General features: G+C 47.3%; 2 protein-coding genes across 3 annotated transcripts; one reads left to right on the forward strand and one right to left on the reverse strand.

Moving 5' to 3' along the window:
- LOC135447900 (nuclear pore glycoprotein p62-like) lies at window positions 1-7,301 on the reverse strand. The gene is made up of 12 exons (XM_064713094.1): window positions 6,941-7,301; window positions 5,774-6,159; window positions 4,961-5,071; window positions 4,369-4,500; window positions 4,009-4,113; window positions 3,486-3,594; window positions 3,190-3,334; window positions 2,701-2,750; window positions 2,445-2,579; window positions 1,952-2,063; window positions 1,360-1,426; window positions 1-224 (listed from the first exon to the last, which is right to left on the reverse strand). Exons 1-12 carry the CDS (start codon window positions 7,246-7,248, stop codon window positions 133-135), a joined length of 1,752 nt encoding a protein of 583 aa, XP_064569164.1. The 5' UTR covers window positions 7,249-7,301; the 3' UTR covers window positions 1-132.
- A 158-nt stretch (window positions 7,302-7,459) lies between these two features.
- Window positions 7,460-17,794, forward strand: DNAAF6 (dynein axonemal assembly factor 6). Of its 2 annotated transcripts, none has more exons than XM_064712798.1 (7): window positions 7,460-7,605; window positions 8,395-8,503; window positions 10,771-10,834; window positions 11,975-12,080; window positions 13,914-14,010; window positions 14,806-14,891; window positions 16,393-17,794. In XM_064712798.1, the coding sequence occupies exons 2-7, from the start codon at window positions 8,408-8,410 to the stop codon at window positions 16,526-16,528; spliced, it is 585 nt and encodes a 194-aa protein (XP_064568868.1). In that variant the 5' UTR covers window positions 7,460-7,605; window positions 8,395-8,407; the 3' UTR covers window positions 16,529-17,794. The 2 variants fall into 2 exon arrangements, with proteins under 2 accessions (XP_064568868.1, XP_064568869.1); XM_064712799.1 differs by having other exon boundaries at window positions 7,515-7,605; window positions 8,395-8,500.
- The last annotated feature ends 7,072 nt before the right edge of the window (window positions 17,795-24,866 follow it).

Here is a 24,866-nt window from a genome sequence, read left to right on the forward strand (position 1 = left end):
TGGCTTTGAACAAACAACATATTTTATTGTAAAAAAGGAAACAAAAACCAGGTCATAATTTCAGTCCTTAGCTCCCAAACACCTCTGTTTTCTGTGGAGGTTTTATATCCATCCTTTGAACTTGGGAATGTTTCAATCAAAGGTGATCCTAAAGCTGCGCTCCTGCTCCTTGCGGCGACTCTCACAAACCTTGGTCACCTCTTCCACCTTCCTCTGCAGCACAGCTGTGGCAGAAACAAGGAATTAATGTCACAGTCAGCCCAGAACACAATCCTGCACAGTTTTGCTTGCAGAATGAAAAATATTTTCTTGTTGACAGTCACTAAGATTTGACAAATCCGGAGGAAAACACAACCCAAAGAATTGCCAATAACAAAACTTTGTCATTATTGAGTGGCAGAGGAAAAAATGGCTCTCCTTTCTAGGAAAATTTAAAGGAAACAGCTATTTTCACACACATTCTGAAAAGAATTCAGGTGGCACAGGAGCTGTACCAAATTTCCTAAAAAAGGCATGTTTGGAATGTGGAGCTTAGCAGAAGTGTTTTGAAAGAAAACACCCAATTAGACCCTGCCCTAAGCCAATAATTCTGTGTGAACACGGAGAACAGCAGGTTTGCTTTCACACAGGCAGCTACCCCAGGTGTGAGCATTTCCCAGCACTGCAGCCAGGCAGTGCACTTGGGCTGCTGAGAGGAGAGCTGCTTTATTCTGCCGTGCCCCCGTGTGGCTGCTCAAAGTTAAAATCCAAACGGCACGGAATTCCAGAATCCCTCACCAGGAGGCACTCTCAGGGAGAAAAGTTCCTTTTCCCTGTCTTTCTTTAGTATGACTCCACTGTCAAATGTTCACTCCTGAGTGCATCCCTCTGTGCACTGGATCTCAGGATATTGAAACTGTGAAATTCCCAGATTATTCCTCCAGTTACCCCACCTGCAGATCAAGGCAGGCTGCTCCATCTTACCTGGATGTGGCTTCCCATTTTCAGATTCAAGGGATAATAACACTCAACACACACACTTCCCCTCACAAATTTTCCTGTATCAAAGGCAAACCCCACACTCTGAACTATTTAACATTAGTTTCACAGCATGAATAAGGTTTTCAAGTTCTCTGTTTTGCACTTACACATTTCAAGGAGGGCTTTTTGGGTAAAAAATACCAGTTGTCAGGAGTAACTTCTGAGCAGAGGCCTCTAATCAGGCACAGCAGGAGAATTCCAGCCCAGAAGGGACAGTGCCACTGAAGGTGAGGAGGAACACTCCTCAGGCATCCTCAGCAATTCAGGGATGAACAAACACTCACACACAGGCTCCTGCTTCCCATTCACATTCCCAAAAGGCTGCAGGACAAAGCTCACCTGAATTCTGGTCAATCCACTGCAGGGAATCCATGTGTGCATTCAGAATTTTACAGATCTGCTGAAGCTGAGCAGAGGGAGAAGGTGCAAGTCAGTTGTGAGACTGCATAAACAGCAAGAGGAGTCAAAGGCAAGTTTCTCCTTGCCCAGCTTCCCTAAGGCAGCAGCCACTTGGCCAGGGAAGTCTGTGCAGCAATGCTGCTATTTAGCTACTCCTTACCAGCACGAACACTGCACAGTTTAGAGGATATGCCTGTGGCTTTGGCTTATTTTAATTTAGACCTAGGAACCAGCAGAACATTGATCACCTTAGGCTGGAGTAGGCAAAATTCAAAATGAATGTGGAAAAACTCAGTCTGCAATACTGAAAGGAAATTTTTGCTGAAAGAAAGCTTCTCAGTAAAGCCAAAAGGAGCATCAAAATCAATTCAATAGATATCAGAAGGAGCTGGTTATTCAAATCCTCTTTTATGAGGATATTACAAAAAGCATAAAGTATGAGTGGAGTATCCACATGGGGACAAATGAAGAGTTAGAGCTATATCAATATCCTTTGCCTCTTCAGCAGTATAAAATAAAAGCTTGCACTTACAGGGTCACTTGTGTCTGCTGGGCCTCCTGATGTGTTCAAGTGATCAATGATGTCCTTCAGATCTTGTGCCATGCGCTTCAGCTGAGCATCGATGTTTTCAGCCAGTTTGTAGCTGCAGAGCACACAGGAACCAACATCAGAATGGGTAAAGAAAACTCTGAAGAGCTGCTTGCAGTCACAGCAACTGTGGGCAATCAGAATGAGCTTCCATGACTGCAGCCAAGGCTGGCAGAGACCTGGGAACAGCAGCCAGAGAGGCTCCAAACCCACATGAAGGGACTCCCAGCCCCTGTCTCCCTTGATGACCACATAGAGACAGACAAGCAAGGGACTGGAGGAATGTAAGTAAAAACTAAAGCTGCCATTAATAGAACAGGATTATCTGACAGCAGCCACTGCCTGTTCACTCCTGTCCCCATCCCAGCTCCATGTCCCACTGGCTGCTGTGAGCCAGCCCAGTGCCCATCCCAGCCCCAGCAGGTCGGTGCCTCACGTCCTCTCCCGCTCCTCATCTGCGTGCTGTAGGTAGATGGTCCCGCTCTGCTCCTTCACAGACTCCTCCAGAGGGGTCAGCAAGTCCTCCAGCTCCTTCTGCTGGGACAGAATGAAGTCCAGTTCCTGATCCAGTCTGCAAAGAGAAATGCCAACTGCTTCCCTTTCATGTTGCACACATGGCAGAGCTGTCCCACAGCCAGGCAGGACAAGGCAGAGAAGAAATAAAATCATTTTAGGTGCTCCTGGTCTCCTACCTCTTCTGGTCAACCTTCACCTTCTCTACTTCTCTGTGTAGTGAAGTAATCTGGAAACAGAAGACATTTCATTACACCTTGAAAGCCAAGAAGTCAGCTCTGCAAACAGGAGAGGTGGGAGGGAGAGAGCAGTACTGTGCAAGTTCAACTGGAAACAAGAGATGGTCACAAAGATCTACACACCCAAGATGGAGTAAGGGAGGAATGATCCTCCCTTATTCCTTATTCCTCCTCCCTATTCCACCCCAATGATGGAATAAGCTTGGGATGATCCCCCCCTAAGAGAACCTGGTATCACAGAGCAAAGGCACAGAACAATTCCCAGCCCCAAGGCCTAAAGGCCAGAGCAGACACACACACAGAGACTGTGAGAAGCACCCAGGGGAGCTCCCAGCTATTTGTACCATGTTCTAGATGCCTGTTGCCCCTGTAACAGGGCCATGCAGGAGCCAAGCCAGCAGAATGAGGTTGCTCTGGAGGCCTCCTCACCTTCTCCCCGTTCTCGATCAGCATGCGGTCCCAGGCATTGACTTGTGTGGCCTGGTGCAGGAAGTGCTTCTCTTGGTCCTCCAGCTCCAGGCTCCACTTGTTGATCAAACTCTCCAGCTGGGCATAAGTCATCACTGGGGGGGCACTGACAGGAGGGAGGGCAGCACAGGACACGAGGTCAGCACAGACAAACACCACAGCTCTCACTGATCTCCCCTCCCTCCTCCAGAGGCCAGCCCGAGCCCTGCAGCTGCTCCAGCCCAGGCAGGAAAGGGTCAACGGCAGCAAACTCCCACCTGGCTGTGGTGGCTGTGGTTGTGGCAGCTGTGGAGGTCACAGCTCCAATGGCACCTGTGGTGGTCAGTGGCTTCAGGTTCAAAGGGAAGCCAGAAGCAGAAGTTGTCCCTGCAGGAAGAGATCCAAGTCAGGCAGCAGAAGGGGACACAGCTGGCACCTCTCAAAGCAGAGCAGCTCCAGGGTGCCCATGGCTACAGGAGCTGCAGTGGATCCCTGTGAAGGGAATGCAAACATCCCCAGCCCAGCCCCTTGTCAATATCCCCATGTTCTACTGCTGGAGCCAAGAAACGCCAGCACACCCAGCTCCTCCCCTGCACCTCTGCAGCGCATGAAAAAACTTCTGTGTTTTCACAAGGAGATGGAAAAGGATCAGAGAAAGACAGACTGTGCTGTTTTCAGTTACTTGAGGGCTTTACAAATCACAGCTGCTGTGCTGCTACTCTAACATGGCCCTTTACACCTCTACATAGCACTGAATTCAGTCTCCCTTCCCTTCAGTGCCTTTCAGCACCCTGTTCCTACCAGTGGCAGTGCTTGTGGTGGCAGCTGTGGTTCCAGGAACCTTTAATCCAAAGCCAAGTGTCCCCAGAGTGGCTGTCCCAGTGGAACCAGTGGAGGTGGCACCCACTGTGAAGAGAAGACACCATTGACAGGTGGCATGAGCCATGGAATGCAGGGCCCCTGGAGAAGCTGTGCCCAGCCTGCTCCTCTCTCCCTGCAGCAGCAGCAGCCCCAGGGGAGCAGCAGCAGCCCCAGCCCCAGAGGAGCAGCAGCAGCCCCAGGAGAGCAGCAGCAGCCCCAGCCCCAGGGGAGCAGTAGCAGCCCCAGCCCCCTGGCTGCCCCTGCATTGTCCCAGGGCCAAACCTGCCTGCAGAGACTCACGTGAGAGGCCCGTGGTGCTGGAGGAGGCTGGGGCTGAAGAAGTTGCCACAGATGCAAACAAGGAGGGCCCCGTGGAGCCCAGCACTGAGGTGGTGCTGGTGGTGGAGGCCGTGCTGGCAGCTGTGGATGTCACTGCAGGGACAAACAGCTCCAGGTGAACAAGCAGAGCACACTGAGCTCCCACCCCCTGCACAACAGCCCTGCTGGGAGGGTGACACCAACTGCCCAGCCACACCTGGTTCTGGGCCATGTCAGCATGTTACCCTCATTTCCCTCTTATTCTCCCTCCACTCCTTGTCTTTCACAATCTGCTCCTTTAAGATTGTGCCTCCCTTCCCCTGTGCTCCCCAAACAAGCACAGAACAGAATAGGGCATGTGGGACACAATCAGAACCACAGGACACACTGTGCAATGGCTCTGGGAGCTGTCACAGATCCCCACTGCCAGGGCAAACCCATAGCAACAAACACTTGTGGCCCCTTCCCACACCCCAGTATAAGAGATTTGATTAATTCTAACAGACAGCTACAGCCAGGAGGAGAGCAGAGTCCCCAAAACCTTGAGGAATTGTTTTCTGGAACAGCTCCCTACCTCCCAGCTTGGCTCCAAAGCTCAGGGTGGGTGCCTGGCTGGTGCTTGTGGTCAGTGTTGCTGTGCTTGTACTGGAGGCTGCTGATGAAGGCTGCGCCCCAAAGGTCAGACCTGGAACCAGGAGCAAAAGGAAAAGATGAAATTCCTTCTTCCAGGCTAAAGAGCAACTGCTGCCAGCACTGCAGCCTCTGGACAGGCCTGGCAGAAACACCTCTGGCCCCAGCACAAGCCAGGGGCTGCAGAGCCAACCCCCCACTGCACCCACAGACACCCCCATGGCAAAGGCTCCAGCCCCCAGCTGCCCCCCCCGAGGCTCTGTCACAGCACAGGGCACAGCTGAGATGGTCATGATACACAGAGTAACAACAAACAATTTCAGAAAGCTTCAACCCACACAGAGTAAGATCAAATCACTACAGAAGGCTGCAAGCACCAGACCTTCTTGTTCTTTTGCCCAACCCTTTATACCCCTCACGTTGATGCCCTGCCCCTGTGTGCCCTGTGCTCCCTTTGGTGGTTGCTCAGCACACCCGGGCACTCCATGGCTCATTGCTGTCAGTGCTGCTCACAGCTGTGCCACTGGATGGCTGCCAGTCCATCCAGTGACCCCAAACTGGCTACAGCCATCAGTGACCCAACTGGTGCCAAGCCCATCCAGTGACCCCAAACTGTGCCTACAGCCCCATCCCAGTGCCCCCAAACTGTGCCTGCAGCCCCATCCCAGTGACCCCAAACTGTGCCCACGGCCCCATCCCAGTGACCCCAGGCTGTGTCCCCGTGTGACACCCCACGCCCCCCAGGCCGCTCACCCACCTGAGGGCTGCCCCCCGAGGCTGAAGGGCGCTGCTGTGGGGGTGGCAGCTGCCAGGGTGGCCGTGCTGGTGCTGGCAGCAGCCGCAGGGGCCGTGCCAAAGCTCAGCCCGGCCGCCGTGGCCGGCGCAGCCGCGGTGCCGATGCTGAACCCGGCCGTGCCCGCCTGGCTCGTGCTGCCACTGGAGAAGGTGAAGCCTCCTGGGGTCCCAGAGGGAGCCGTGCTGCTGCTGCTGCTGGCAGCAGAGCCAAAGGCAAAGCCAGATTGGGCTGCTGCCTGGCTCGAGGGGGTGCTGGTTGCAGCAGGGACACCAAAGGAAAAGCCCCCTGTGATTGCAGGAGCTGGAGTGGCAGTGCTGGCTCCAAAGGTCACTTTTGGGGTGTTTGCCCTGGGGAAGAAAAGAACAGAAAGGACGCCATTCTGATTGAGTCACACATCCACCCAAGTGCACAGCTGGCTTCCTCCCTGAGCATCTGCTGACAGCAGAAAGCTCCTTTCAGAGAGATGCACAGCTGGCCAGGCTGTGTCCCAGTTCTGCCAACAGACTCCATCCAGCTGCTGTCACTGCCATCCCGCTCAGGGCTCATTCTGCTGCCTGTCCCCTCATTGCCTCCACCCACCCAGGTACCACAGGGCATCTTATGGAGCACACGTGAAGCTGCTCCTTCTTCTCCCGGCTCACCATTTCCACTCCCTCTACCCAAGGCTGTTTTTTCCTGCTCGTCCCCATTTGAGCTCCCTTCCCACAGCTCCCATCTGGCGAGCTTTGCCAGCAGCAGCTCTGCAGAACCGCTCCAGAACTCGCCGCCTCTCCTGATCGACAAATCCCTCCCAAAGTGCCGGGAAAGCATTCAGAGCACTCCGGATCCGGGTCAGAGAGAACGAGACGTTTGATATTGGGCAGCAGAGCTTCGGCATTTCTGCGAGCTCGCGTCTGCAGCCCCGTTCCGGCCGGGATGGCGGCACATCCCCTTCCCCACGTGCGGGGCTCCCGTGCGAACGGAGCGGGACCGGGCCGGGGCTCGCCGAGCCCTGCGGGGCGCTGGGAGGAGCCGGCACACGGGGCAGGGCTCGCTCCGAGCAGCTTTCCCCGCAGAGCGCTCGCCCGGCACCCACGGGACCCCGCTCCCTCCGTCCCTCTGTCCGTCCCGCCCGGGCCCGGTTCTCACCCCATTGAGAAGGCGGCGGCGGCTGTCGTGGCGGCGGGGGCCGCGCTGGCCGAGCCGAAGCTGAAGCTGGAGGGCTGCGCGGCCGTGCCCGGCCTGCTGAAGGAAAAGAGCCCGGCGGGCTGGCTGCCGCCCGCCGCCGGCGCCGTGCTGCCGAAGCTGAAGCCGGTGGAGGCGGGGGCGGGCGCCGGCGCGGAGAAGGAGAAGCCGCTGGTGGCCGTGGTGGCGGTGGTGGCGGCAGCGGCGGCTCGGGGCGCGCCCAGGCCGAAGGCGCCGCCGGGCGCGGCCGCCCCGAAGCTGAACTGGCTCATGGCCGGGCGGCGGCGGCGGCGGCGGCGGCGGCGGCGGCGCGGGCCGAGCTCCGGCAGCGCCGCGGCCCCGGGACCGCGCTTGGCGATGGCGTCACCGCGCCCCGCCCCGCCCGCCCCCGCGCCTTCCCGCCTCCGCTCCCATTGGGTGGCGCGGCCGCCACTCGCGGGATGGCAGCTTCGATTGGCTGTGGAGGAGTGAGGGGCGGGGCGAGTCGGGGTTGCTGTGGAGATGAGGGACGCGGCTGCGGGAGCGGAGTGAGGGATAAGGGACGCCGTGCCGGGTTGCGTGACACGGGGTGCCGGACGGGGGACACCGGGAGCCGAGGGAGCAGCTGGATCTCCCTCAGGGGGGTTTAGGTTGGTATCTGGAATGGTTCTTCCCCCAGAGGTGGTCGGGCACGAGAACAGGTTCCCAGGGAGTGGTCACAGCTCCGAGGCTGGCAGAGTGTAAATAGCATTTGGACAGTGTTCCCAGGTATTGTATTATTATTTTTTGCCCTCCACAAGGGGAGAGAACGTTGTATCTGACTCCATCTTATCAGAAGGCTAATTACTTTATTATACTATATTATTCTATATTATATTACACTATGTTACATTACATCTAAACTGAATCTGCCAAGCACTCAACTCTGCACACACTGCCCAGAATCTCATGACTGTCAGTCCACAGTGCCAACACACACACATACCTGGCCTTGACAGGCCAAGGAAACAAAACACCATCACTCTAGGTAAACAATCTCCATATTGCATTGGCAAAAACACAGGTACAGCAAATAAGAATTGTGTTTTCCCTTTCTCTGAGGTTCAGAGAATGTGAATCCCAGAAATATTCTTGGGAAGAATTGTGCCTTGCTTTTCTCTGTGAAGGGAAATGTGGTGACACCCAGGCACGTGCTGGGGTTGGCCTGTCCTGCACAGAGCCAGGAGATCCTGATGGGTCCCATCCCACTCAGCATATTCTTTGATTTTATGTTCCATATTCTTTGATTATATGTTCCATTTTACATGTTTTGTCATCACACACACAGGAACTTGGCTAAACTTTTCCTTCCCAAACACACAGCAGGAAAATTGTGCTTTGCAGGCTGTTCCAAGCACAATTAGTTCCTGCTTCATCTGTCACTTGTTTTTCCTGCACAGGTGAGCAGTGGGTATGGATTTGGACAGCGTGTTCTCAGGCTCTTCCCTGCAGAGCCTTGCCAAACTGCTACGTGATGCTCCAGAGGAGGATGATGATGATGATGATGTGGTGAGCCTTTCATGAGAATTGCCGCTTCTTTTACATATTGTACCATAGCCTTATCTTGTTAATCAAGGAGAAGCAAATCTTTTTCTCCAGAGTGAGTAAAAGCAGAATGAAAGCTGTGGTGGTGTTCACAGGGGTTCCAGGATGAGGGAAGAGATGAGAATCTTGACTCCATGTTTTATTATTTTATGATATATATTATATTAAAAGAAAATTATATACTAAAACTATACTAACAAATAGAAAAAAGGATTTCATCAGAAGGTTTGAAAAGAATGGAAAAGAATTATAATAAAATCTTGTGACTGACCAGAGAGTCTGAGATAGCCAGACTGTGATTGGCCATTAATTAAAAACAACCACATGAGACCAATCACAGATGCACCTGTTGCCTTCCACAGCAGCAGATAATCATTGTTTACATTTTGTTCCTGAGGCCTCCCAGCTTCTCAGGAGGAAAAATCCTAAGGAAAGGATTTTTCATAAAATATGTCTATGACAGAAAAACTTAGAAGATTTTGGTCTGAGAGAAACAGCTCGAGGATCCTTTCAGAGTAACAAGCTCTTGAGAATGAGCAAAATGCCCCAGGAAAACAAGGAGACATTGTGAGCACAACATGTGAGTGAGGTTGAGTTTTTCAGCCTGAAGGAAAAGAGAACATGGACTTGAAAGAGCTTTAGATACTTCAAATTTCCCCTACTTTTCCCTGAACTCTGCTGGAGATGAAGGCAATTACAACCAGATATGAGAGGAAAACTTTGCTGCTCAGCTTCTGAGTAAGGACCAAAATATCCAGAGGCAACTGAGTGTATTAATTGTGTATGTCAGGCATTGAAGAGCTGCAGAGATAATTGATCACTGAAGTACAACTGGTGTTTGGTGGTTGTAAAATAGGGAAAGGGGAACAATCATTCTAAGGTGCATAATCTGAATTAATAATGAGAGAAATATCTGACTGTGTTCTTCTGTATCAATTCCTCTCAGGAGCAGATGAAAATCTCAGTGTTGGGAGAACATGCATTATTCCTGCAACATGCAACCCAATTTTATCCAGGCCTGTCTGTGTGCTGGGAAGAATTATTCCCAGGAGCCCCAAAGGTGCCAACAATGCAGAAGGCTTCTGTGAAGGCTCAAACCATGGCAAAGTCTCTCAGGATTTTGAACAGATCATATTATGACATGGATAACAACAACAACAACAAAAAAAAAGCCAACAAAAAACCAAACAAACACACAACAAACCCACAAAAAACAAAAACAAACAAAAAAACCCAAAAAACAACAAAAAGCAAAACAAAAAAATTAAAAAAAAATCCCTAAAACAAACAGAAAAAACACAAACAAACAAACAAAAACAGATAACCAAAAAAAAACCCAAAAACCAGATAACAAAAATGGAAATGCCTGAGTGTTCCTCCAAATCTTTCCTCAACAAAGAGCTGACCAGCCCCATTAGTGGCAATGCGAGTGATATTTGGGATAAAAGGGGTGCAAATCCCTTGAAGTTTTATTTCAGTGGGTTCAGATGTGATCCTTCACATCCCAACTATCCTCCAGCTGTTTAATGCCTGCCTTTTAAACCCTGCATTATTGCTGTACATCTCTGCAGTAAACATCCTGATTTTAAAAGGAATTTGTTTACATCTTATTAATAAAATGAATGACACTTCAGAGACAGAAATGGAAAGTTGCCACAAGAGATGTCAATTAAGTCTGAGTCAATCTGGGTAAATTGAAATCTTTATTTTGATTTAATTTAATGCTCTGTGCATATGAGGCACTTTTATTGAACCAAGGAATCTTCATATATAGAGAAATGCCTCACTTTGGCCTATTAGCACTAAATTGATTCATAATTAGAAGAAAATGTTCTTGCCTCATGATCTCTACAGTAAAAAGCAATCCAAATGCTGTGATGGGGCTTTCATGTAGCACCCTTGGTTTCCTGTAATATTTTCATGGCAGGCAAAGCATGGAAATTTTGCCAAAATGCCATGGAAACCAAAACTCACAAAGCACATCTGTCTGTATGACTGGGCTTCTGTGAGTCCTGCTTCAGCCCAGTGTGTCAAGGTCACTTTCTGCTGTGTCAGAGTGAAGAAAAGAGAATTTCCAGTGGTTCACTCATGAAACTGTGGGGTAATGTGTTTTCAATTCCATCAGGGGTTTGTTTGACCTTAGATGATGTGTTGTATTTGCTGACATCATGGTTGTAACCAAGCTTGGCTCTATAAAAATTGATTTAAGATACTCTTGCCTTTCTTTGCAGCCACGCTGTTCTGTTGGTGCCATGACTCCTGGGAGTGTTGGACCAGTCAAAAAGGAGACCACCAGTAAGGAGGAGCATTTGTGTGCTTTGGCATTCAGTCTCATTTACAGTTCAACTTTTTTTTGAAATTTAAATTTAAAATTTAAATTTAAAATTCTGCTGAATTTACAATTCAGTTACAGCAAGCTGTAACAGCTATAAAAGAAGGGTCAGTGATGTTTGAGATGGGCATAGCATGACATTCCTTACAATTACACTATAAAATTATTCCTTTCTTGAAAGCTTAAGTCTAAAACATGCAAAGAGGAGCAGAAAGGGTAATGCCAGAGCAGCCTCCAGTGGAAATGATAACAGTTCAGAGCACAGCCTGGTCAGGGGCTGCAGGGATCATAACTGAGCAGCAAAACTCCATAGAAGAACTCAGGAAAGACAGGAAGGCAGTTTTGGTGGAGACTTGGCAAAGTTAGTGTTAAGTTTTTTAGGAGCTGAGGCTGTCACATTATTGAGCCCTAAGAAAGGCCAACAAGGGCCAGGGTGAGTTTTGCAGGAAAGGAACTCTGGCAAATAAAATAGATTATTTTTGCTTTTATTGCTATCCAACAATAACCAGAGATTCTACTCTAAAACCTTCCAGTTTCACATTTACCAGCTTACTAAAAGAATGTTTTTCCATGCAGCACAGACATAAACCAAACTATTTTGCCCAAAAACTTTCACGTGTCTTCAGCACCTTGTCTGGGCTGTGCCCAATAATTAATGGGAAGAGCTGGATTTCTGTGTGAGGAGGTGATCCTCCTGCGAATGACTCTGCTCACTGAGAATCTCATGTCAGGGGGCTTGTGGAAGATTAGTATTTCATCCCTCTACTGATTTTGAAGTGCATGATATTATATGCCAGAAAGGAGGATTTCCAGGAAATAAAGGTTGGGCAAAGAAGATTTAAGTGAAAGGAAAACATCCTCTCTCTGCAAATCCTCATTCATAAGAGAGTAAGGTGAAGAAGACTGTAATCATTACCTAGAATGCTTTTAATGCAAAGATTTTTTCTAAAGCCTAGAAATACTTTTCCAGGCTTTAGAAAAGGCTTTTCTTTCTCTTTTTTTTTTTTTTTTTCATTCTTGAAAAATATTCTAAGCTTTCAGCAGCACTTGAGGAACAGAGACATTTCAAAATGTGTCAGTGAGATTTTTCTCCTCACTCACAGGTACTTTTCAAGTGAAATCTGAAAACAAGAAAACCATTTGGAATACAGAGGAGGTCCCAGAAGGATCTGAATTTGATGACACATGGGACCCTAGAGAAAAACCAGAGTAAGAAAGCTGAGACTGCCTGTGTGGGCTTCACATGGCATTAATGGAAATGAGAGTTAAACAGCATCTGCAGCCAGCTGAAAAGATTGTGTTGTGCAAGAAGAAAGGAAAGATATCAGAGTTGCATCTAAAGCAATATGTGAAGAATGGTTTTAACCCCTCCTTTGAAGTCTTCTGATCTCAGAACAGAAACTTAGTGTTGGTTTTTCCAGCATAAGTTTATGTGCAGTGTCAGTTACTTGTATAAAGTGGGATTAGGAGGGGAAGTAGGTCAGAAAAACGATTTATTAACTTTAAAATATGCCATTTGTGTGAAATACCTGCTTTTTCCTGCTGCAACTGAGCTGCATCCATTTTTCCATACTCATAAATTCATAAAGTACTCCAATGTATATTTGCATTTCAAAGATTTAAGCTCTTTAGAGACAAATAGCACTGCAGAAGGAAAGCTGTGTGCAGGCAATTTTGAGCTCTTAAATCTTGTCACTCAATCTTAGCCTGTCAAAGCACAACTTGAAACCAGAGGCTTTTCCCTTGCTCATAGAAAAACAGTAGCAAAAATATTCTTGAAATCAGACATGTGAGTTGGAGTTTGTAGAGGTCAGAAAGCCCTGAGGGTCAGTCCATAAAGCAGATTTTGCATTTCCAATCATTCTTTCAATGTCCTAAAATGTTAAATGCTGGAGCACATGGCCTGTAGCCCATGAGGTGACATTGTGCACCAGAATCTTCATTTTTTTTCTGCATGTAAGTCAGGACATGAGGAGTCCAATTTCCCAGTTAAACACAGGACCTGAGACCCACCTAAATGGGGACTCAGCCTTTCTGAAAATGGGGTTTTCAATTTCCCAATTAAACACAGGACTTAAGACCCACCAGAGCAGGGACTCAGCCTTTCTGAAAATAATTTGGATTTCACCCTCATGCACAGTTGTCCCTGAAATGGTCACTGTCAGGTACAGAACACACTGTCTGTATTGTGGGCACAGAGATTTTCTCGTGCTGTTCTGTGACCCTTCCCCTCTGCAGTGCTTCTCCAGTCTCAAGCACTTCTGACCCTTGTTGCACAGATGAAGAGAGAGAATATAAGTCTTTACAATAGTTTATCAAATGAAGCAAAGAAAATGTGCTAAAAGGAAAACAGATGGCTACAGAGGTGCATCCAGAGCTATTAGACACATTTGTCACTGACTTAGGAATTATTACATATGCAGATGCACACTGGAGATGTGAAAGATTTTCAAACAGCTTAGACAAGTGATCCACCCCAGTAATTTTGCCGAACTTAGTAGGAGTAGCATATGTTATAAATACAAATTCAGTTTTCCTTTCCTCATTCATTAATTACCAAGAGCAAGGGAATACGTGATTCCACATTTTGTAGATGTGAAGGAGAAGAAAATAAATGTTAGCTAAATGCAAAACTGCAGTCTGGCTTAAGAGTGCTATGCTCAGGCTGCAAAAATATGCTAAAGGACAGAATAGAACACATGGAATTGTGGCATCTCCCTTTTCAAATCCATTCCCCAGGAGTTTGTGCTGTTTGACTTGCTGATAGGCATTAGGAAGCATTTCCTGGTCCTGCCAAGGCTGGTTGGGGGAGCAGAGGCAGCACAGTGAGTGCTTTGGGAGGTGGAGGAAATTATTTTCACCTGTCTTCCAGCTGTCCCAGTCATGGCTCTGAACAGAAACCCAGTGCAGATGGATTGGAGCCTTGAAGGGAGACTGCAAAGGAGGAGAGGCAGTGTGAGGAGGATTTAGAGTCCTCTGAGAATCACAGTCTCCTTCAGCCTCCTGCTCCAGAATTCCTAGGCAATGGCTTCTCTTTGGCAGGTATGAGATTTCCTTCAAGCAGCACGTGGGAACAGAGGATGTGTTCTTTGGGATGACTGGGAAAGACCCCTCCACTGCCTGCTGTGAAGATATAGTGGTGAGCTGAGCCTGGAGCTCTGGTCCCTTCCCTGTGCTCTTTCTCTGCCTTTCCCACCTCCCCTTCTTTCTGAGGGACAGAATGTAAACACCAAGCTCCACTGCTGCCTTTGATTGACCTCCTGTAGCACTTTCTCGTGGTTCTCCAAGCGTTTTTAGATGACATTTACACTTGCTAACCTGAGGAACTTTTGTATCTCCTCAAGGACCAAGTGTGCTCAAGGCAACCTCTGCAAATGCATATGCCCCATATAAACTTAAAGGGAATAAAAATGTAGCTCTAAGATGAAGTTTCATCTTGGACACACTTTTGGAAAGGAGAGGGGCTGGGAAGGAGATTTTTTTTTCATCTTCCTGCATTTTTTACAAGCTGTGTGGGCTAGCAAAATGCTACAATGCTGACAGCCTTTAAAGTTCCAGCTATCAGATCCTGCCTCATCATTATAAAATCAAAGACCTCCGTGGTTTCTGAGCTCCAGGACAGGTAGAAGTGCTGTGTTATCTTTCTAGCAGAAGCAAACTGTCCCTGCAATGCACAAAGCCTGAGGCTTTGCTGAGTGTTGAACACCTGTCAAGCACATTAGCAGCTCAGGAACTGGAAGAGAATAGGATATCAATACACATCACTAAGCTATTGAAAGCAGTCATTATCACTGTCGGATTTGCTCTGATACAAATTACCTACTCAAAACGTTGCTCTTTGATACTAGCATTGAAATATTCATGAAAATGAGCTCTTTTATGGCTTTTAGGGCAACATATGTAATCACAGCTTTACCTCTGCCCATCGTTTCAGATTAAAATCAAGCTGCCAGAGACCAAGTACTCAGACATCACATTAGACATCCAGGACAAGGTTCTTGACCTTCGAACTCCCAAAAAGTAAGTGCAGCACAACTGATAAAAGTACAATTAATATCCTGTTTGAAATGGGGTTTAGCCAAGCTTTTAACTGCAGTCTGTGTGGAAAGCAAAGTTAGAGATTGTACTGTTAATAATTGCTTGTGAAAAATAGGTACAGAAAAGCCACTCATAGTCCATCCATAGGTGCACAATCTTCTGGCTTTGAATCTGTGATACTGTCCAGTAAAAAGCTTTGGCACAGATTTTGGCTACTTAAACAACAAGTATCAAGGGCTCAAAACACCTGGCAAAAAGCTGCCCAAGATCTTGAAAGACTTGGTCTAGTATTCCTAAGCACTAATTTGTACAAATAAGTATGACTGAAGGTGGTAAAAAAAGTGCAGATGAATTTTCAGTAGCTGAAAGCCAAATTATGGACCTACCCAAGCACAAATGCAGAGCTAGAAATGTTACAAGGTTTTCTAAAGAGTTTTCCTTTGATTTTTTTTAATAGGGCTATTTCAAGCCTACAAAGATAACTGATAATAAACTCTTGGATTTCTCAGTCTTCCTCCATCTCTCCCTCAGTGTGCAATTCCTCTGCCTGAGATTTCCTGATAATTCCCATGTCTGTTTTGCTCAAAGTCCTTCTTCACAAAGACTGTTTTTATAAGAAACCTTAATCCTCTCTGGGTTGACTTGCTGCACTGAATGGGGTGTGGGAAGATCTATATGAGAATAGCTTTCTGCAGATAAATTCCAGGAGCAGGCCATGGATTAAGGCCTAAATAAGTCCCCAGCAGACTAACTATAGAAAAGCCATTTTTCTCTGCCAAAACCAGGCAAAATCAGTTACCCTGTGCTTGATGTCAACCCAAGGATGCAACAGGAGTGGAAGAAGGTTTGGGAATGTTTGTTTTGAAACTGGAAAATTGGGAGAAATAATTGTTCAGCTAATGACTTGCTGAACCTATGGGCAGTAAAAGAAGGAGCTTAATGCAATGCTGCAGATGTAGAAAACCTCAGCATCCTTTTCCTTTTGCAGTTCTGTCTTTTTGGTGACTCAGATCTGCCATTATCTTCTCAGTACCCAGCTGTCTCTAGTCACAAGCCTAGCAAATAAAAAGTTCACCATAAATCTGATGGTTGCTTGGGTACAGCCTGAACCAGTGCTGCTTTCACAAATATAAGTGCAAGTCTCAGTATGAGGGAAACAATCAAGATGTCAAGTTCTACATACTGAAAAACTTTATTCTCCCACAGATGGGTAAAAAGATTCCAAGCAACTGCTTCCAGCTCTGTAGTTCTGGGGCTGCTCCTAAGCCAGGCTGCTTTTAAGTGATAAAAATATTTCAATATTTCTATCAATATCCAGTCTTGCTGTGCATGAAGTGTTGCAGGAACCCCATCACAACAAGGAGATTTATTGTGATAACATTCCCTGGCATACTGACTGAGGAATTGCAGGAGTAAATTGCAATGATTTCTCAACTGCTCCCCTGGTCTGAGACACTGACATCCCCTGTGTCCTCTTTTACAGCAAGCTGCTGCTGCACCTCCCCTACCCTGTGAACAGCAAGGAGGGCAGAGCTCGTTTTCTCTCTGAAGAGGAGATCTTGGAAGTCACCTTGAGAGTGTCAAGGAAGTTGGATTTCATCAATTTTTCTGATGGGTAGAAAGATAGAGAAAGTTTGCAAAAACTAATGTTCTAGTTTGAGGGCTTTTGGAAACCCAGCTTGTTCTGAAATAGTAGATGGCTTCCCTTGAGCAGTCCAGGGAAAGTGTCTGGAGAAATGAGTCAGGAGGAGCACAGCACCACAGCTTCTAACAGCTGCTGCTGTCTGACCCTCACACTGCTCTGGTTAACTTTCTGCTTCCTGCAGACTGGAACAGCCCCTGTGAGTCAGAAAGTGGGAGATTTCAGTTCAAAAGCCACAGAAAGTCTTTGTGTGGTCATGGCTGAGGTAGCACAGTGAGGCTCAGGACAATGTTTGTTGCTTTGGTACCATTCCAAGCCTTGCAAGTGCTACTGGCCTTGCTTGGTGTCCAGTGCTGGAACTGGGGCCAGTTCAGAATCTTCTCTTGCCTATTTCTTGGTGAGAAGATCATTCTGCAGGGATCCATACCCACATCTGAGGCTCCTTTACACTGGCAGAACAAGTTAACCAGCTATAGTTGAGTTGCTGAACATCTCAGCTCTTTTGAACAGGTTTCTGAAAATTTATGGTTCAGTGTTGTCTAGTCATCTGCTGTCCCTGCACCTATTTCTCTGATCTTTCTTGATTAATAAAATAATAGGTTCTAAGGAACAGTTCCAGTTATCTTTGAGTCTGCCTTCTCTATATTATGCTCTGAGATAAGAGGAATTTTGCATAACAAAGGTTTTCTCACAGGACTGAAATGCTGCAAAATCTGTTCTTTGGCCTTCAGGTCCAATCTGGAGATGCAGAGTTGGGTAACTCTGTATCCAGAGTTACAGTAGCTGCTGGGCAAATATATTAATTTAATGTTGTTAGTCCTGCAGGAAGCAAAGGTACTTGCTCAGTGATCAAAGTGGAAGAGAGAAGCAGGTCCATGTTAATGGCACACTTAACCAAAACCCTGTGAGTACTTTCAGAGCAAAATGGCTTTGAGTCCTGCATTCTTCTGGGGTGGAAATAGAGGAAAATAATTGACCAGCTAGGCTGCAGACAGCACCCATGCAGCTAAACTTGTGGCAGGCTGTAATGAGAAGATGGAAACTCCATGATGGACTGCAGACACTGACAGTGAGTTTAAAGGTGCAGTCACTGTATGTTTGTAATCCACTACAATATAACTCCAGGACAAATTGGGCTGATGTCTGGACATTTCAACCCCTTCCCTGAAAAGTGAACCATTGCTTGGGTCAGAATAATCCTAATCAACTTCTGCTGTAGCCTTAATGCACTGGAAAGCAGATACTTCATTTCTGATTCATCACAAGCTATGAAATATGCTGATAACACTCAGGGGCTACTCCAATTGGTATCTGCTTAAGCTTCCATAAATTAGATCTGAATGTCTCTTATTCCAAAGCTGTGGTTGAGCAGGACAATGTGGATGCATGAGAAAAGGCTGACTTCACTCCTCCTGACTCAGTTTTTCCCTCCTGTGCTTGCCAAACAAGCTGTTTCTTGGAAAAAGGTTCTCTTTGTGGTCTCTAGACAATATGCTGCTTCATTTTTGCATTTCTTATACACATTACAAGAAAAGTGGAAGATTGACCAGTATTGATATGCCTGTGAAGGTAACATTTGTCCAAATTAATTCAGTATATCCATGGCAAGGTACAGCTCTTCTGAGCCCTACTCCAGTGCTCTGTCCACAAGGTTATATTGCCTTTATAATTGGCAGTAGTAATTTACTAAGCCTTAAATCATCAAGCTCTGCTTAATTTAATGTCAGTGTTTGATACTGAAAACAGTGATGAGTCTGGCTCATTGTGCCTCTCTCCAGTGTTAGTTTCTTATGGAAATGAGCATATGCCACACTGGTATCCATATCATCATTTATCCCCAAATATTTTTTAGCCTGAGGGCATTTTATCAGCATTCAGGAGACGAAAACCTGAGGTAAGTATGTTCTGTAAGAAATAGAAAAGGGAAACACAAATTTGTACTGCTTAGGAGGGAGGTTGTAATGTGATTTCTTGTACCTGCTGGGCACTCTCTGTGCATCCCCCTCCAGGCTCCTGTAGGTCACCCATGAGGGGGAGCTGGCAGGTTGGTGACAATGGATAGGAAAGGGTGATATCCTGCCAGGGGGAGGCTGAAATCACAGAGTGAGGATAGAGGAACACAGGGCACAAACTCATGAGCAACCAGGCTTTGTGTGTTCTGCTCAGGATAGGCTCTGCTGCCCTTTTCACTGGAGCAGGGACGCAGCTCTGGGGTGGGCACATTGCTGGGCTGGTTGGATCCCCTGCCTGAAGGCACCACCATCACCTGGAGAGCCTCTCACATCCTCACTTCCTTCCTGTCGAGGACACAGAGGCTGCCCTGGGCAAAAGTTTGAGTTTTGGGGTTTGGACTTTTCCATAAATCCTCCCAAAACAACTCACAGATTGTCAGAATTCCCAGAAATCTGGAGGCTACTACCAGCTACAAGGGTTGACTTTTTTGCATGTGTCTGAGGGCAGCTTTGCTTTGCTAAAGTAGCTCCGGCAGAAATCCTCCAGGAGGGGAACCCCCCTTGCCTCTGAACATCAACACTGACGTGGAAGTGCCTCTCCAACACCTGCAAGCATCTTAATTAATCAAAATTATGAGCCCAGTTAAACAACCCAGCCATTAAGCCCCAGCCATTAAGCATCATCAAGCTTTATTTGGTTCCCATAAGAAGCAGCTTGATTAAATGTATTGCAGTTAAGTGGAGGGCACTGCAGATGTGGAACTGAGATAGAGGCTTGTTTGCAGCAGCATCCCAAGAAACTGCAGGTTCTCATCTCACCTTGTCCACACATTCTGCCCTCCAGTTGTGGTTGCAGAGCTACCATCTCCATTTTGACCTGTGTCACAGACATATTTTATGGAAAATCCTTTCCTTAGGATTTTTCCTCCTGAGAATCTGAGAGGCCTCAGGAACAAAATGTAAACAATGATTATCTGCTGCTGTGGAATGCAACAGGTGCATCTGTGATTGTCTGTAATTAATGGCCAATCACAGTCAGCTGGATCAGACAGAGAGTCCGAGCCACAAGGCTTTGTTATCATTCTTTCTTTTTCTATTCTTAGCTAGCCTTCTGATGAAATCCTTTCTTCTATTCTTTTAGTATAGTTTTAATACAATATATATCATAATATACTAAATCAAGCCTTCTGAAACATGGAGTCAGATCCTCGTCTCTTCCCTCAACCTGAGACCCCTGTGAACACCATCACAGACTTGTTCCTGCCTTCTCTCAGAATGATGGTGATGTGCTAAAATACATGGCCCAACTCACTGTCTGAATTTCACCTCTTTTCATATTCCCCTTTGTCCACTCACTGCTCTGGGGCCAAGACACCTCATTCTATAGCTGCAGGAAGAGAAAACTCAGATGAGTTGCTCCATGTAAACGCCTGAGGTAGGGCAAGAACCTACATTTAGATTCTTCCCTTAAACCTGCACGCTCTCATTCTCATCTTCCTCCAGGTCTGCTGTTGATACCATCATATATATACCCCTCTGTTTGTCTTAAAAGACTACTTCATTTTTCTGCTGTTCAGTTTGAAGTTTGTATCCAAACTCTGTGTACTTCTTGCCCTGTGGGAAACACTGCTTTATCAGTTTATCCTTCCCTCCAGACCGAGTTTATCTAAAATGACTGAGCTGTACCTACGTGTACAGACACATCTGTCTCCCTCCTGCTGCAGCAACTCCTTTTCAACCTGCTGCTGTTGCTGTGGACTCTCACCCTCTGCTCTGCAGCACCTGCAGCCTGGATTCCTCCTTGTTCCCTGGGATCCCCTTCAGGAGCTGCTGCCACAGACAGGCATTGTCTGCCCCTGGTCCTGGCTCCAGGGAGGGTGCCTGGAATATGCTGGGGGCTGGTTTGTTTTTTTTCCTGTGATCTTCACAAACAGGAGATGATTTTTCTCTTGGTATCTCTCTTTGCTGTCTTGGTGTCTCTCTTCATTCTGTTTTCTCCTTCGGGCAAAATTCACTTTCAGGTTGTGATGAATTCATCAGAGGATGGTGAGCAGCATCTCTGTTTTTCCCTTCCCATCACAGATTGTTTGTTCTGTGCTCTTTTCAGGAGACTCTGATCTCTTCTCTCCTTTCCTGAGTGCTTTATCTCCCCTGACTGTTCTCCCATTAGGACATTTCTCAGCAGAGCCTCCTGGCAGGTTGCAGTTGGCATATCTGACCCTTGCTGGATGTGGGTGAAGGGTGTGATTCATTTCCCCTCACTCAGATCAGAGCTGGTGAACAGCTCTGTCCTCCCTTGATGTGTCTCCTGTCTGAAGGGGACACAAGCAGCAGCATCACAGCAGAACCTGGAGGGTGTAAAGGCACTCCTAGTGAAGGACCATGGCACAAAAGCAGCAGATGCTGCAGGCTGTCAGGAGTGTTGACAGAATTGAGAGGCCTCTTGAGCCCCTGCTTCAAAGGTAGCCAGTACCACACATCCCCAGTGGAATCTGGTTATAAAGAAATGAACCTATTCAGAAAAAGTCAGAGTCATTCAGAATTTCAGCCTTCCCCAAGGCCTGAAAAGTTTCTCTCTGCTTCCTGATGTGTGTCCCCACATCCCAGGTAATGCTTAAAGAAGGTTTTGAAATCCACTCCAGGGCAACAGTGACACAGGCAACAGAGGAATGCCTTTGGTTCTGGAGTACTTCTCTCAATCCATGGGAATCTTTGATCATTTGGGCCTTTCTCATCTCAAGGCCTCCCTTTCATCTTTTTTCTCTGCCTCCACACACTCATTTCTGAAGAGAAGATCATAGGAAGCTGCCAGAATGATAGCAGCTACTGTCCACCTCCAGTCCTTAGAGACCATCTCTCTTTAATTGGGTGTCTCCTTTGTGCAGCTCAGCAGCCTGCAAACTCACTTCTGATGCTGATCAATATTTTTTTTCAAACCATGCCATTTTAACTTGATGGTATCACAACGCAGCAAACACTTCCAAGAGTGCTATGTTGTATTTACTGAAACAATTCTCTGATTCTATTTGGCAGCCTGTCTCCTGCAGCTGCTGAGCAGAGAGAAAAAGAGCCACACACCTCTTCTGGAAAACTCTTGTCATGTCAGAAAGCTGTGTAAAAAGGAACAGGATGGGAATGGAGATGGACACAGCTGATTTTGTTAACTCAAGTGATGTGGGCAAGGCAGATATTTGCCAAAAAGATTAGGAAATGTACAAATGCAAGCACCAATACTTGAGTTGAATACTGTGAGCTCTGGGTGGGTTCCACCCCTGACAGGGACCAGGTAATGAGAGTTTAACACCCCTGGGGAATTTCTGTGACTGGGAACCTGACCCAGATTCCTATAGTTATATCCCCAGAGCTGCTCTTGGGGGGCACTGTGGCAAGCTGACGAATATATAGAGGGGGATGAGGTATTGACTTCACCTGGGATAGTCAGCCATACCTTTCTCACCTGAGCTGAGCCCAGGAATTCCATCCAGGATGAGGTAAATGGTGAGGAACAGCACTGTGAGAAACTAGATGAGCCTTAAACTGTGTTTAGGGCAAACTAAATGATGGGTATGGATTGAGAAGCTGAAAGTGAAGGAGTGATGTGAACTGGGCAAAAGCACAAGGGGGAGAAGAAAGACATGATCAAAGTTTCTTTAAAGCCACTGTGTTGAAAGGGAAGTTCAGAGCAGCCAGCCACCCTGAGCTCAGGGCTGATGAGACACCTTTGTTAGAATGTCACCAGCACTGAAAATCCTGTGCCAAAGGAAGCTGTGGGAAGGGGACTGTGCCTGGAATAGCTATGAGGTCTCCAAGAGGGCCTGGGCACTTGAGTCATGGAGATTTATTGGGCTGGGAACCTTGTCTCACTCTGGGGGTCAGACTAAGGTGGCCCATTGCAATTACTTTTATCAACAGCAGATGAAAGGGGAATTGGTGTTGGGAGTTCATGAACCCTCTCAAATGCTCCCAACAGCCTGAGTCTCTGTGCTGTCCTTGCAGCACCTATTTCTGGGTAAGCAGGGCTGTGTGTGCAGTGCCTGGGTGACAGATTGCTGTGCCCTGACCTGGAACAGGGGATGTCACATCTCGTTTTAGGCCTACATGCATATGCATGCTTGCCTCCATCCTTTTCCCTATTTAGAGCAGCCAATGTATATTTAAAACAAACAAACAAACAAACAAACAAACAAAAAACCAAAAAAACCCAACCCCACCCACAAAAATAAACCCAAATAAATACCACAAGATTCTGCTCTAAGATCAGGAGGTAAATAGATAAATTAGGGCATTAGAATTGTTCTTATCCTGGAGCTACCTTCAGGCCAGGGGCAGGGCATCCCTCAGATGAAGGGAAAAGTTTCACAAAGATTCTGCAAGGTTGTCTTGAGCCAGTGCTTGGATAAGAGAGCTGAAGGTGATTAACTGCTTGCTGTGATACAGATGCTGAATGAAGAGAATGGCTGCAGTAATAGAAAACCCCATTTCTGTTCTCTTGCATCATGAGTTCCCAAGTTTATGCTCAGTGAGTTTATTTAAATTGGACCACTGCTTCTATTTGGAACTAATATTCTTGTTTTCTTGAATAAAATGTGTTTTCCAATGTTGTTTCCGTTCCAAACCACAGCCAAGCAACATCTCAGCCTACTTTCTTAAATCAAGAGAATTGTTTATGTCCTTGGGAGCTGGCATAATAACATCTGAAGGAAGCCATGAGACACAACAGGAATTCATTCATAAGTTAATGAAAGCTGTGCAGTGCAGCATAAGGATGATCAGGGCAGGTCTTGGGCAGCATTTATCAAGCTAAATTCCTTTCTGTTGAAATTGTTTTCCTTGGAAGGATCATGGACCAGCTTAAATACAAGTTTGTTATATAGTATTTTTTGGTATAAAATTGGGTAATATAAGAGAGTGCAGCACAGAAACAAAAGAAAGTTGGTATGGATCAAAAAAGAAAGAGAAAATTGTTTAAATGCCCTACCAAAGCAGGGAGAAACCCCCATGTGAGTAGTGTGGCATATTGTCCATGGAATTTGTCACCTGGAAGCAGAATGTTTTGGTACCCACTGGAAGGAGTTGGAGATGGGGCTGATGCCAAACACCTGATAAAACCAAAGCACACAGAGCCTGAAGCCATTTGAAGAAACTCCAAAAGAGCTGGAAATGAGTTTGTGTGCAGGATCTTAACCAGAAGACAAGCTGCTATGGTGAGCAAGGTCAACTCTCCAGCTTGATTTGGGATTGCTCTTGTGGTGGGAAAATGAGATCCTAGAGTAAATATGGCCTTGAATGCTAAAGCTGTGCCTCAGAGCAGGTGGACAGAGCAGGCCAGTGGTGCAATATCACGGCATCTCCTGGGCTGTGAGTCACAGCAGACTCGTCACCATCATGTGGCTCTCCCATCACAAGGACGTGTTTGTCCCTTGCATTGCCCTGTGCCTTCCAGGAAAAGGAGCCCCTGCTCAGCTCTGTGCCCTACCCTGCCACAGGTCTGCAGCAGGACACTGTGCCCAAAGGAGCTGAGCTGCTTCTGCTTCCTCTTGCTGCAAATCCAAGTGGGAGTGTGGGAATGGAGATGGCCATGGCTGTCCTGGCGCTGTGAGGGCACACCCTGAGTGCTGTGCCCAGCTCTGGCCCCTCAGCTTGGGAAGGACCTTGGGACACTGAGCACATCCAGAGAGAGGGGCTGGGAACACAAACCCTGAGAGGAACCCCTGAGGGAGCTGGGGGTGCTCAGCCTGCAGAAAAGGAGACTCAGGGGTGCCCCCATCGCTCTGCACAGCTCCTGAAAGGTGCCTGTGCTCACCTGGGGCTGGGCTCTGTCTGCAGGAACTGACACAACCAGAGCACACAGCCTCGAGCTGTGCCCAGGGAAATACAGGCTGGGTATCAGGAAAAAGCTTTTACAGGAAGGTGATAAAGTTGTGGAATGGCTGCCCAGGGAGGTGGTGGAGTCCCCATCCCTGGGTGTGTTTAACAAAGCCTGGATGTGGCACTGGGTGCCAGGGTTTGGGTGAGGTATTGGGGCTGGGGTGGACTCAATGATCTTGAGGTCTCTTCCAGCCTGGTAATTCTGTGAAGGTTTTTTCCAACCCAGTCATTCTGTGAATTCTGTGAAATGCCCTCCTGAGGCACAGGCTGGAAGAGAAGCTGGGGGTGTTAGCCCTCTCCTACATGGAGGTGGTCCTGTGCTTTTCCTGCCTGGGAAAAGTTCAACAGAGTCCATTTTGCATGTGTGAGCAACCTCTGTGAAATGGGAGCAAGGAGCTGAGCTACCAAAGCCTGTTTTCCATGGCTCTGTCCCTGTGCACACAGAAGGATCCAACAGGGCCCTCAGTGATCAGAGCAGGATGTGCCTGTCATCCA

This window comes from Zonotrichia leucophrys, chromosome 4A (genome assembly GCF_028769735.1).
Source record: "Zonotrichia leucophrys gambelii isolate GWCS_2022_RI chromosome 4A, RI_Zleu_2.0, whole genome shotgun sequence".
Lineage (NCBI taxonomy): Eukaryota > Metazoa > Chordata > Aves > Passeriformes > Passerellidae > Zonotrichia > Zonotrichia leucophrys.

Bases quoted from the DNA above. Each gene is read 5' to 3' on its own strand.
- DNAAF6 (XM_064712798.1), top strand. From the start codon at position 8,408: ATGGATTTGGACAGCGTGTTCTCAGGCTCTTCCCTGCAGAGCCTTGCC. The intron at 8,504-10,770 runs GTGAGCCTTTCA...CTTTCTTTGCAG, and splicing joins ATGATGATGATGATGATGTG to CCACGCTGTTCTGTTGGTGC. The intron at 12,081-13,913 runs GTAAGAAAGCTG...TCTCTTTGGCAG, and splicing joins GACCCTAGAGAAAAACCAGA to GTATGAGATTTCCTTCAAGC.
- LOC135447900 (XM_064713094.1), bottom strand. From the start codon at position 7,248: ATGAGCCAGTTCAGCTTCGGGGCGGCCGCGCCCGGCGGCGCCTTCGGC. The intron at 6,160-6,940 runs GTGAGAACCGGG...TTTCTTCCCCAG, and splicing joins GCCGCCGCCTTCTCAATGGG to GGCAAACACCCCAAAAGTGA. The intron at 1,427-1,951 runs GTAAGTGCAAGC...CCCTCTGCTCAG, and splicing joins CAGCAGACACAAGTGACCCT to CTTCAGCAGATCTGTAAAAT.